The sequence below is a fragment of the Solanum tuberosum genome, unplaced genomic scaffold, assembly GCF_000226075.1.
Source record: "Solanum tuberosum cultivar DM 1-3 516 R44 unplaced genomic scaffold, SolTub_3.0 scf00798, whole genome shotgun sequence".
NCBI classification, from domain to species: domain Eukaryota; kingdom Viridiplantae; phylum Streptophyta; class Magnoliopsida; order Solanales; family Solanaceae; genus Solanum; species Solanum tuberosum.
The window spans coordinates 52,860-66,218 of NW_006239726.1; the positions used below are offsets into that span (position 1 = coordinate 52,860).

At 31.7% G+C, this 13,359-nt stretch overlaps 1 protein-coding gene, 1 long non-coding RNA gene and 1 pseudogene across 2 annotated transcripts; 1 reads left to right on the top strand and 2 right to left on the bottom strand.

Moving 5' to 3' along the window:
• Positions 1-948: 948 nt before the first annotated feature.
• On the bottom strand, positions 949-3,559 carry LOC107059078 (uncharacterized). Its single transcript, XM_015305487.1, has 3 exons — positions 3,438-3,559; positions 1,495-1,989; positions 949-1,359 (listed from the first exon to the last, which is right to left on the bottom strand). Exons 1-3 carry the CDS (start codon positions 3,525-3,527, stop codon positions 1,306-1,308), a joined length of 639 nt encoding a protein of 212 aa, XP_015160973.1. The 5' UTR covers positions 3,528-3,559; the 3' UTR covers positions 949-1,305.
• On the bottom strand, positions 3,536-6,141 carry LOC107059076 (probable disease resistance protein At1g61180; annotated as a pseudogene).
• Positions 6,142-6,763: 622 nt separating this feature from the next.
• On the top strand, positions 6,764-8,652 carry LOC107059080 (uncharacterized). The gene is made up of 4 exons (XR_001472492.1): positions 6,764-6,983; positions 7,116-7,169; positions 8,168-8,214; positions 8,613-8,652. It is a non-coding gene; the product is annotated as an uncharacterized lncRNA (long non-coding RNA).
• The last annotated feature ends 4,707 nt before the right edge of the window (positions 8,653-13,359 follow it).

Consider the following 13,359-nt stretch of genomic DNA (forward strand, 5'->3'; position numbering starts at 1 on the left):
GCGATGCTAGTCTATGACTTAACAAAACGTCAATCATTCGATCATATGGCTAGATGGCTGGAGGAACTAAGAGGTCACGCGGACAAGAACATAGTTATAATGCTCATCGCGAACACATGTGATCTAGGAAGTCTTCGAGCTGTACCAGTTGAAGATGCTCAGGAATTCGCAGAAAGGGAGAATCTTTTCTTTATGGAAACATCAACTCTTCAATCCACAAACGTCGAGGGTGCATTCATGACAGTTTTAACAGAAATTTATAAAATCATTAGCAAGAACACGCTTATTGCAGCTCCAGGAGCTGATTATGGGAAGTCACAATCTTTAAAGGGAACTAGGATCATTGTTCCTGGCCAGGATTCGGATTCTGGTGGGAATAGTGGTGGCTGCTGCATGTCGTCATGATTTTTTACTGAGTTCTGGAGGTCTCTTTATTTATCCGAAATCATAATATAACTGGGAAGATTTATGTTTTATGTAGAATAGGGAATTATTGTTGATGATGAAGTTGTTCATTAAGTTGTTCGCTGAGCATCAGGGGCAGAGCTACAACCCTGTCTGCGGGTTCTGTTGTGTATTTGTGTTTAAAAATTCACTTAATATTTATAAACAATTTATCCAAAATCTACTATGCTTGCTTTTCTAGAATACAACACTGATAAACTCAAAATCCTAACTCCGTTAAAGTTACAAACACACTTGTATGGTGAACGGTAATAATAAAAGAGTTTGTAACAGACTATCTGCCAGGGTCAAGGTCTTGGGAACTCGGGCACATTGATGGTTGATAATAAAATTAGATGGGGTGCGATTGTACGCCCTGGAAGTAAACAACATTGAAGGTAATTAGTTACTACGTTATATAATTCGAATACAGAAATTTATACAAGGTAAAAATCTATACAATTATGCCTAAAACAGAAGAAAAGGCCAAACAGAAGTTTTTCAATTTCAAGATTACACACACTGAACACCTTTTACACACTACAATGTCAGTGCAGTCGACCACGATAAGGATTTCAGATCCCTCGAGGTGGTGTAACTACAATGTTCTACTCCCATGATATGTAGTTCCTCTAATCAAACTATTCTTGATAAGACCACTGGTGAAATCCTTTTTAAGTACTCGATGCTTATTCAAAAGCTCCATCACTTTATTTTAACATTAAACATTTATTCCAAACATAAACCATATATCAAGTAGATCCGCCTCTGCTTGTTAATTACCTCCATCACGAGCATTTGTATCAGGTGATGTTCAAGGTTTTACTTGCATTGTGTCATTGAGTTTTTCCTACCAGTTTCCTAACGTCTGGCATGACTAGGTTCAGCTTCGGCATGATCACTAGCTTCTTGTTCCTGCAGGAAACAGAGAATGCTAAAGAAGAGAGAGATGACTAGCTTAAATAAGTATCTAAAACGGAAAGAGAGCAGTAGAACCTAATTAGAATATCATGTAGCAATTAGTTATATAGCTAGTGGAGTAAGACATACCTTGTTATTGAACCTCTGCTGTATCCATTTATTCAGATCATCTACTTTCACCTCCTTATAATCAATGTACACCTCTGTGAGACTGGGTGTACTCACAGATATTCCCTGTTGGACAAACGTCTTCATTTCAGGGCAGTTGCAAATAGTCACTTTCCTGAGAAATGGAAATTCAAGAGCATGCTCTGTCAGAAAGAAATGCCCCAGTTTAGGCAGCTCACCAAGGTACAGGGTTTCCAATCGGGGAAATAAGGTCATGATTCCTTCTCCTTTTGTGATCACTTCTTCCATTGATTTATAGTGTCTTATATCTAGGTTTTTGAGATTCAAAAGACCTCTGGCCATTGATGGAGACATCAAGTTTTTCAATTTTCCACAACATGATACTCTCAATGTTTGAAGTTTGGTGAAGTAGTCATTTGGAAGTTGGTGAGACCATAGAGCACTTATGCTTTTAAGGCCGCTGATGTCTAGCTTTTCCAGGTTGGGACAAGAAACCTGCGAGCTTTGAAGTATCAAACTTTGTTGCAGATACAGTTGGAGCTATGGGAAGAAAATACTAGGTCATAAGTGGAGAAGCCAAAACAGCTTACACACATTTATTTATACATTTTTAATTAGCCAAATATATATTAAAAAATTGTATATGATTCGTTTCATATTTAAAAAAAGATTTTTAGCATCTCAAATACATTAGTATTTTTTTTCCCATTTGGGCCGAGTCTAGAGCGGTAGAGATAATTTTTGAAAGGCACATGACATTTTTAAATTAAAAAATTACAATTATATATTTTTATAATAAAATAAATATAAATTTATTAACAAAAATGATAAATATGCACCATATATTAGACGGTAGATGTATAAATGCACCAATTTTATTAACAAGAGGTATATTTACTCAAAATCGCAACATTGAGCAATATATTTTCCCATTTTCCCTTAATTCAATGAATAATTTGGGTTTCACTCATCTGCTTGTAAAATTGATCATAGATGTCCCATTTTTCTGCAAATATAAAAAATAAACGAAAAATGGTCTAAAATGCCTTTATTGTTGCTTAATAAGGCAAAAATGTCATTTTTCAATTTATTTTCTTTTTGAACACATTCTTTTCCTAATGATATTTTTTTATTAGCAAATGTTTATACTACTTCAATTCGAAAAAAATTATATTAAAAATATTTCTTATTTTATTATAAATATCAAAATAAAAAATTAATGGTTGATTTACTAAGATCTTATATATCAGACATATATTATCCGTTTGAAGGGTACATTTTTTAATAGTTAAAGTAATTTAAAAAGTAAAGAAAACAATAATAGAGTACTTCAAAAGTAATATCTTTTAATAGGAATAAAATTTGTTTTAAAAGAAAAGAAATAATATATTTATGCGGAAAGAAATATTTTTGAGTCAAGTAGTAACAATAGGATCATTTCCAGAACAAACTATCAACGGCAAGAACATTTTCTGACAAAAATATTGAGGGCAAGAACATTTTGGACTAAACTATAAATTGAGGGCATTTTTTATTATTTCACGTAATTTAAGGCATTATTGACCCTTTTTCAAAAAATAAATTACAATATAGCTGCAAAAAAAAAATAGTCTTGAAATTTGTTCTTATTTTTTTCTTCTTTTTCATAACTATTTATTTTCACACTAAAATAAAATAAGAATATGAAACTCAAATAATGATAAGTTAATAGATCTATAAGGGAGATATTTATAACTTAAATAAACCGTTGAATAAGAAGACCACAAAAATTCACATCAAATATAGCCTTATATGGATTTTTTAAATAAGAAATTAAAAAAATTAATTTAAAATTATTTTTTCACTGGAGACAAAAAGGATATATTATATTGCAATAGACTTTGTTTAAGTAAATATCTTTAATGCTCAAGTAAAAGGTAACATTTTGGTGATAAGAAGCTAACCTTTTCATCAAAAAGAGGATTTGAGTGAGTGATGGAGTTGTTAGCTGTAGGCCAGAAATTCTGGAACTTAGGTAATCCCGTTAAGGCCATTGTTCGTAACTGAGGGAACTCAATGCCCTCAACATTGTTTGTAACAGAGGGAACTCAATGCGCTCAACATTGTCACTGCAAATGTGAGTCAGACATTTCAGATTTTCAAGCTCCAAGTGATATAAATTGGGGAACTTGATTACTTCATGTGTTGTCTTCAATAAATGTGTCACTAAATCACAATTAAAGAGGCAGAGAAATTTAACGTTCTGAAATTCATTCAGCTGCAACTCAGTTAACACATTATTAGAGCCTTCCCCGGTTGAATGTATGAGTTCGCCTTCCTTCAACAGGTGGCAGATCCAATCACCCAATGGGTCAGTCCGCATGACCAATAAACCAATACTCTTGTCGTAATCATAATCATAAATGTTTGAAATCCAATGACTCATATAAAGAGTGTACCGTGTCAACTTGGAGGGAAGGCCAAGGTTACTGTAGATCACATCACTCCAATCTTCTACTCCCACCAAATGTAGTTCCTCCAATTGAGCTAGTAATTTTGATAACACCCCTGCTGAAATCCTTTCAAGTGCTCTACAGCCATGCCAAAACTCTACCATAATTAGCTTGGTCAATTTTCCTATCTCCTCTGGCAGCTCATCTAACTCACAATCTCTTATGCTGAGAATTTTTAATTCGACAAGTTCCCCAATAAAGGATATGTCATCCAACCTTAAACTACTCAGACACAGAGTCCTCAGACTTGACAACCTCCGAATGTATGCTGGAAAACACAGAATGGACTCCTCAAATCTGTGTCCCCTCAGGCTCAACACATTGAGGTTACTCATTTCATCAAAAAAATCGTCCTGTAGTATGAATGGATCTTCAAAACGGAGTTTCAACATTAAAAACTTCAGTTTTGGGCAAATTATTGGTCTAGGATGCTCAACAAATTTATTTGCAACAATTGACATGTGACTGAAATGCTCATAAGAAGTTCTACTTGGGAACTGTTCCGAGTTAACATTGTGACTTACCATAAAGTTATGCTCTCCTTCAGACGCAATACTTATAGCCACATCACGGACCACATCATGCATATTCACAATATTTTTGTATCTACCTTGGGATAACAAGAAACCATCTTTCAATATTTCTAACAGAAGACACAACCTATTTCTTGCATCTTCTAAATTTTCAATTCCTGAAAATATGCAAATCCCCATTCCATATTTAAGCAAATCTTCGATCCAAATATCACTATCTTCCTGGAACAATGAACAAAGCAAAAAGAGGTACTTTGCATCATTTTCTCCCAAGTGGTCATAGCTTAGCCTCAGAGATTTATACACCTTTTCGTGCACTCCAGGGATATTTCTTGCTTCTGCACGACGTAATTGTCTAAGGGCATCCTCCCACGAAGGCTTGGTTTTACGCTTAAGTGCTCCTGCAACTATAATAATTGCAAGTGGCAACCCCCTGCATTCTTTGGCAACCTCTTTTGCTATGTCAATCAGAGAAGGATCGTTGCCAAAATCACCGACTTTCTGACTGAAAAGGAACCATGCTTCCTCTTCGGATAACGTTCCAACTTCCATGATCTTCTTAGCTTCCATTTCTTCACAAACATTTCGGGAACGCGTCGTCAATATCACTTTGCACCGATGGTTGGGGTTGCTACCGCTGGGAATTCCATGTTTGGCTAGATCATGAAGAGACTCCCAAACATCATCCAAGATTATAAGGTTGCGGCTGTTCTGATCCATTAACCTTGTACGCAGTTGATCTCCACGACTCCATAAATCATCCCCTTGTAATGTCAGCCCGAGTCCTGCTGCGATCTGACCCTGCAGTTTTTTCAAGTCTGGTTGTTGACTGACAGTTACCATGACAACATCTTTGAAAAACCCTTGTTGTTTCTCCTTTTGTCTGATTTTCTCAGCGAGTGTTGTTTACCAACACCACCCAGACCACATATCCCAATCACAGTGACCTCTTCATCTCTCAAAGCTTCCATGACCTCTTCCTCTTTCAATTTTCTGGAGTCCAACACCTCACCATTGTTACTATATATAGCCTCACTTTGAACTGGACGATCAAAGGAGATTACATTATCTTGAAGTTTAGTTAACTCCTCTGTAATTTTCTTAGCTCTACTGCTGAGGGAGTAACGTGACTTCAAGTTTGGACACCAACCATATAAGCAACCCCTTTCAACCTCAGCTCTACCTCCTATTAAATCATCCACTTGTGCAATAGTGGAATCAACACTTTCTAACCAAGTCTCGCCATTGGGTGAAATGTCTTTTAAGTTTCTCCGGGCAACTACGGCTCTTTGCTGCACGTCACGTTTGATGTTCTTCAGCTTCTCAGATTCATTTCCCATAGATGTGATGTTAGTGTTGTAGTTAAATAAATACCCAATCCTTCGCCCCATTGGCTGCATCAAGCAACCAGTGACACTCCCCACCAAAGTAGATAAGAATTCCATATTTTTTTGGTTACAAGGAAGCAAAGGTAGAATGAAAATAGGTTGAGAGTGAATGAATAAAAGATCAGAGGAAATTCAAAACTGATTAACTCTACTATTTTGGAAGTGACTAAACAACTTACGCATACTGATCTTTTTGACTAATAATTGTACTATTCCATTATAACTCTCACCCACCCCAAAAACTTTTTTCAGAACAAATGAAAAAATAAAGACATAAAGCATAAATACATACGCCTTTTAATTTGGCTTTAACATATGTTTATCTCATCTAACTTTGGATATACACAAGTAAATATTATTTAAATTTGTATAAAATTAAAAAAGTAGACACACACATCCTATGTGATATAATACCCTTAAGACACAAAATTACTATATAGAATATCATGTAAGACTAATGATTTATATGTTCAATTTAACATAAATTTAAATGTTTATTTATGCACACCAAAAGAGTTGCAGAACATATATCTTAGCGAAAACCAAGTTGAAAGACATATTTATCATATATCATATATTATTATAAGTGGGAAGCTCCCAAGTTAAAAGTTGAATTACAAAAATACCCTTCAACTAAAAAAGAGATTTTTTAATAAATGGTTGTAATATAATTCTATACTTATTAAGCTTTAATTGTTTTGTATAATAAAATAATAAATAGAAAATAAAAAAATCAAAGAGATAACGATCAGATCATATTTTTTTATACTTAAAAACTTTTGGTTTTTTTGTGTTAGGAAAAAGAACCCTTTCCTTTCTTCATTTACATTTTTTTAAAAAAAAAATAGACCAATAACTCTCTAAATTATCTAACCTTTCCTCTTACCCAATACCAAAAACTGTCTAAATTATCTAATCTTTCCTCTTCCCCAATTTATTACTCAATTAAATCTTAAGTTAATACTCTATATAATTATATATATTGAATGAAGATGAAAGCACTTCCTGAATATACCGTTTCATTTTCCTTTTTTGTGCACTTAATATAATTTATATAAATGCAATTATCATATAAGGTAATAGGGCTGCTTCACTTCAGTTGCAACGTAATATTATGATATATTTTTTTCCCTCATTTTATTTTCATCGTTTTAATTTATTTTTTTATGTTTCATGTCTGATGTAGTGTATTTCTTTGCTTATAACAGGACATTTAGGTGAATACTTTTTCTTCCATATTATTCTCATTTGTAAATCATAAGGTATGCGCATTTATAATTCATCCCTGATTTTTTAATAATATAGATGCTTTCTTAGTTTGATTTTTTTTTTTTACTGTTTATGGGGTTTCATAATTGGAGTGGTAGTTCCTTCAAAGAAATATTAGTAAAAGACATTCCAAATATCGTGAAAAAGACATATTTAGAGTTGATTTATATTGTAAGCACATTTGAATTTTGCATATGATTGTTGTAGTCCTCCTTTCTCATTTTCCAATTTTCGATTTCACTCTTAAAAATATAACAATGATTTATTTCCTAATGTAATCACCATTCCTTTGCCTTCTTTTTTCATATAGAAGTGATTGTCAATTCATGATTTTATAAAAAGAACTACAAATAGTTAATTTAATTCATAGTTTTAGTGATAAAGTTTGGTTACTTTTTAGAGTGTGCAATTTATTTTCACCATTATAAATTAATTACATACGCTTCAAATTCATTGTAATACAATGTAAATTACCTTGGTTATTATTAATTATTTCTATTTTCTATCTTCCTATGTATTACCTTTTCTAATAATCTATTTATCTCCCTTTGCCTCAAAACATTGTTATCAGATATATATGTTACTGATATTATTTTGTTTCTTTTGTCTACTCTTTACCAATCTACCATATAATAATTTTGAATTAGGCAAGGGGTACATGTATCTATAATAATTATGATTTATATACATCGATTAGATATTTGAGCAATTATTATTTTTGTCACTAATAATACTATTTTTTTTTGGGAAAATGCATAAGTACCCCCCAGCCTAAGCCCCAAATCCCTGAGACACACCTAACCTTTACTAAGGTCCTATTACCCCCCCAAACTTATTTTATATATAATTGTCTACCCCTTTTCGGCCTACGTGGCACTATCCTTAACAAAATTGTCAACATGCGCTGGGCCCACAAGATAGGTGTGTCTCAGGGATTTTAGGCATAGGCTGGGGGGGTACTTATGCATTCTCCCTTTTTTTTTTTTTGTAGGTGTACACCAAAAAATTGATAATAATCCACTAGCTATCATAAGAAAGGTTGTGTTTTTTTTTTTTTTTTGTAGGTGTACACCAAAAAATTGATAATAATCCACTAGCTATCATAAGAAAGGTATGTGTTGATCGAATTTATGTGCACTTTTTACAAAACACAATTCACATTCGATAACAACTTCTTGACCTGTATGTGATTTATAAGGTGGAGGCTACAGTTTCTTAGAAAGAAGGCAAAAATTTTAGAACATGAAATATTTTACCCATAAGAGATACTTAAATTATGTGTTGTGACATATTAACAAAACTTTTATCAAGTTGAATACTTGATATATTAAATAAATACATAATTAAAATTGTTCGAATATTACTTTTGAAATTCACTTGATAGCAATATTTCAGCATAATGTACCTTCTACTAATAATAATTTTTTATTGAATAGGCTAACCATTCATTGGTTTGAGCTTGTATTTTTTCTCTTCAATCACTATGCAAGTTATCACATAATGATCATCTCCTATCCATCTTAAGGAAGACATAGATTGATCAGATTTCTATTTAACTTTTGCAAAACACTACTCTCATTCGACAACAACTTCTTATTACGTATGCAAATCTTCAATTTTTGTGCAACTTATCACGCACAAATTATAATGTTTTCAAAGTTCTTGTACTAATTAAGAATGAGATACATGGGCAACATACATGTTCAAGTATATATATATCGTCATAACAATTCCACATAATTTAGTATGGGACACACGTGCAATGCACGTGCCCAGGACTAGTGTATTAAAAGGTACTAGTAAAAGGGGAGACCTTATTACTAAAAGTTGTGGTAGAATGGTAATTACTATTTCTTCTTTAGCCAAATATTTCGAGTTCAAGTAACATGCCTTTGATAGGAAATATTTTAACCCCAAAATAGAACGTGTGAATTCAAATATCGAATATCAGGCGTGAAACCCAAAAGATATTTGCAGATCTTTGAGGTACTACTATTAACTCTCGTCACATGGACATGTACTATTTTGAAAGCGACTAAACAACAAACACATGTTTGCCTTTTAACACCAACGACTAATTTACACGTTAAAAATTAAGGCATTTGAATTTGTAATTTCAACATAAAATGAGTTGTTTTTTGGAAACATTTTAAAAAAAAATTAGTATAATATTACTAACGCTAAATGATGCATTTGTTGGATGTTGAGTTATTTAACTAGAAGGCTACTGATTAATTCTCACATGGTATTCTATTTCCTTATTCCTTTTAATGTTGTCGTGTTTTAAAAATCATACGGTGCATAGTGCAATATTAACCTTAAGTTTCTTAAATTCTTAGAATGGATGCCTTACAAAATGATATTTTTTTTTGACATTCTTCTAATCATAAAATGATATTTTTTTTAAAAATATTTTAAGTATTTTTCTCATTACTATTTAATTTATTTATGCACAAAGAGTAATTACTCATCACTTACACCTCTTTAATTTTTACTTTTAATAATATTCATAACATATTTTATTTTCATGAAGATTCACATTCAAAAATATTCTTTCTCTTATTCATCATATTAGTTTGTAAATTAACTAACATGTAACAAATTGAAAAAGAAGCACACGGGGTAAGAAACATTTCATTCTCAAGTCTTTATTTTCATTTCCTCTATTTTACCTATATAAATTCATATTTAGTTTCATGAAGATTCTCATTCAAGATTATATTCTCTTCTTTATTATATTGGTTTGTGAATTAACTAACATGCAACAAAAAAGAAGTATATGAAGGTAAGAAGTATTTCATTCTCAAGTTTCTTTTCATTTTTATGTATTTTGGACGTGCTTTTTTAATATTTTATTTATGTATGTATTACCATTTTCCAAGCAAATATGATAAATAATATTTTTATAATAATAATTAGTCCCACATGAATTGTCAAGTAGGACATCACATAAGGCGTAACATACGCATACATATACTTTTAGACGATCTAACTGGATAGGAAATTAAGGAGACTAGGGGGATCGGGACATTAGCTGGCCTGGGGGTGGGGGGGGGGGGGGTGGATCCGATAGATGGTAGACCCGTCCTATCCCACTAACTAAGGGAATGGGTTGGGGCTTTAGTGGGATTTTAAAATGAAATAAAATTATTATTTAGAAATGGTAATGACTATTTTTTTAAAAATAAATTTTAAACTTAATAAATTGTGAAATAGCTAAGTAAAAAGTTGATACAACGCTACATAAGTTTAGTTTTTAAAATTTTGCAAACTTGCATGGGTTAAAAATAAGTTGGCAAAGGCTAGTGTGGAAACCTGGGAGATAAAAGTAAGTTGACAATAGTTAGTTTTAAAATTATAATTTTTAGCTAACAACTCACATCTCTAAAGAAGAACACCTAATTTATATTGCCACCAAGATAAGAAATATTTTACCTCCAAACGTGTGAATTCAAATATCGAATATCAGGTGTGAAATCTAAAAAGTAATTGCACAACAACTAATATTTCGAGTTTAAATAACATGTCTTTGATAAGAAATATTTTACCTCCAAAGTGGAACGTGTGAATTCAAATATCAAATATCAGGTGTGAAACCTAAAAAATAATTGTAGAACAACTGCTAGGGATCAATTCCCACTCAGTATACTTGTTCCTTATTTTTTTAGTGGTGTATTCGTGTTTAAAAATCTTATGGTGCATAGTGCAATATTAACCTTAACTCCCTTGTATTCTTAAAAAAAAATTAGATGTTTTGCAAAAATTATAAAGTATGTATTTTTTTTGTTTGAAAATATCAATGTCCCAACTAAACATGTTCAAACACAATTTCAACTTTAGAAATTTCAAGTAAAATGTTTTTTCATGGCCGTTACCCACAAAATTATATGTACATGTCATGAACCTTTTGTCTGATTTAAAATTTCGAATTCTTTCATTTGTGAATTTTAATTTTTTTTAGCTACTATTACTTGTCTTGTAAAAAATAGAAAAATACATAAATATGTCATTTAACGTGACCTCAACTGACATCTTTTATCCATTCAATTTTGAGTGTGCACAAATAGATATATTTAAACTTGTATAAAAATTAACGATAGACACACGTGTCCTATGTGACATATACAAATCAGTTAGAATATTCCCACATGAATTGTCAAGTAGGACGTCACATAAGGCGTACACATACTTTTAGACGATCTAACGGGATAGGAAAATTATTATTTAGAAATGGTAATGACTATTTTTTTTAAAATAAACTTCAAACTTAATAAATTGTGAAATAGCTAAGTAAAAAGTTGATACAACGCTACATAAGTTTAGTTTTTAAAATTTTGCAAACTTGCATGGGTTAAAAATAAGTTGGCAAAGGCTAGTGTGGAAACCTGGGAGATAAAAGTAAGTTGACAATAGTTAGTTTTAAAATTATAATTTTTAGCTAACAACTCACGTCTCTAAAGAAGAACACCTAATTTATGTTGCCACCAACTTGTGATAAGAAATATTTTACCTCCAAAGTGGAACGTGTGAATTCAAATATCGAATATCAAGTGTGAAATCTAAAAAATAATTGCACAATAACTAATATTTCGAGTTTAAATAACATGTCTTTGATAAGAAATATTTTACCTCCAAAGTGGAACGTGTGAATTCAAATATCGAATATCAAGTGTGAAATCTAAAAAATAATTGCACAATAACTAATATTTCGAGTTTAAATAACATGTCTTTGATAAGAAATATTTTACCTCCAAAGTGGAACGTGTGAATTCAAATATCGAATATCAGATGTGAAACCTAAAAAATAATTGCAGAACAACTTTGAGGTACTACTATTTTGACATGTACTATTTTGAAAGACTAAATAACAAATACATGTTTGCCTTTTAACAACCATGGTGAATTTTGAAGTTTAGTTAGCTCCTCTGTAATTTTGATGTTAGTGTTGTAGTAAAAGAAATACGCAATCCCTCGCTCCACTGGCTTCATCAAGCAACCACTGACTTTCCCCACCAAAATAGATAACAATTCCATATTTCTTAGTTACAAGGAAGCAAAGGTAGAATGAAAATAGGTTGAGAGTGAATGAGTACAAAAGAGGAAATTCAAAACTGATAATAGCACGACTTTCAGGTAGGTACACTATTAATTGTTACGGCTCATTTGGTCATGCGATATGACGGACACCAACCATAAAAGCAACAGTGGTATCAACACTAGTTAATTGTTACGGCTCATTTGGTCATGTGATATGGAATCATGATTTGAAATTATGATATGATATCATAATATGAAATCATGAGATTAAATTGAAGTTTTGTTTAGACATGCGATATGAAATTTTTGTGTTGTATACTTTCTCATAAAAATAAGAATGCCATAAGTTGTAAAACTATTAAAATAGCCTCAATTATTTATTCAAAAAATTATAAAATCACATAATAAATTATAACAAAACTCCATTTAAGTAATTGTTTGATCTAACTTTAATTCAATAAAAAGAATTAAACATAGATTATAGTGTATTTATATACCGGATATCAGGTGTCCAAAAAGAAAAAGAAAAAAAGGCCTTTCATAATGAGAGCATTATTAAAGTGGGAGTGTTTGATTAGATAACATTTCAAAAAATTTGATTCCATAGGGCAGACAAAGAAATGTAGATAAAAAGTTAAAGTATATGTTTGCTTTTGGAATTTTCTCTCCAATTGACTAAGTGGAATAACAGAGAATATGGTATACGAAAATGAAAACTAAAAAAGTAGTGGGGTCATTATTAAAGTGGGAGTGTTTGATTAGATAACATTTCAAAAAATTTGATTCCATAGGGCAGACAAAGAAATGTAGATAAAAAGTTAAAGTATATGTTTGCTTTTGGAATTTTCTCTCCAATTGATCAAGTGAGTCATGATGAAGTCCTTATTCTCTACTATTGAAGTGAAAACAACTTTTTGTTATTTTTCAAATTCTTGGAAATTTAGGCATGTCTTGTAAGAAGTTAAATAGTCATATACTGTAATCATATTATGTAAACGTTACATTTGGATTGTGAAACTACACGATTTTCACTGTTTGTGTACATAATCAAGAAAACATACATGACTCCATTAGGTTCCTTGGAGCTTTGATGATCCTAGAAGCCTTTGTTCTTTAAGTAGTGACAATTGGACAGAACAGAGACAA

Coding starts and splice junctions, on each gene's coding strand:
- LOC107059078 (XM_015305487.1), bottom strand. CDS start 3,527: ATGGCCTTAACGGGATTACCTAAGTTCCAGAATTTCTGGCCTACAGCT. Junction 1,990..3,437: donor ATCCTCTTTTTGATGAAAAG/GTTAGCTTCTTA, acceptor CAAAGCTCGCAG/GTTTCTTGTCCCAACCTGGA. Junction 1,360..1,494: donor AGCAGAGGTTCAATAACAAG/GTATGTCTTACT, acceptor TGTTTCCTGCAG/GAACAAGAAGCTAGTGATCA.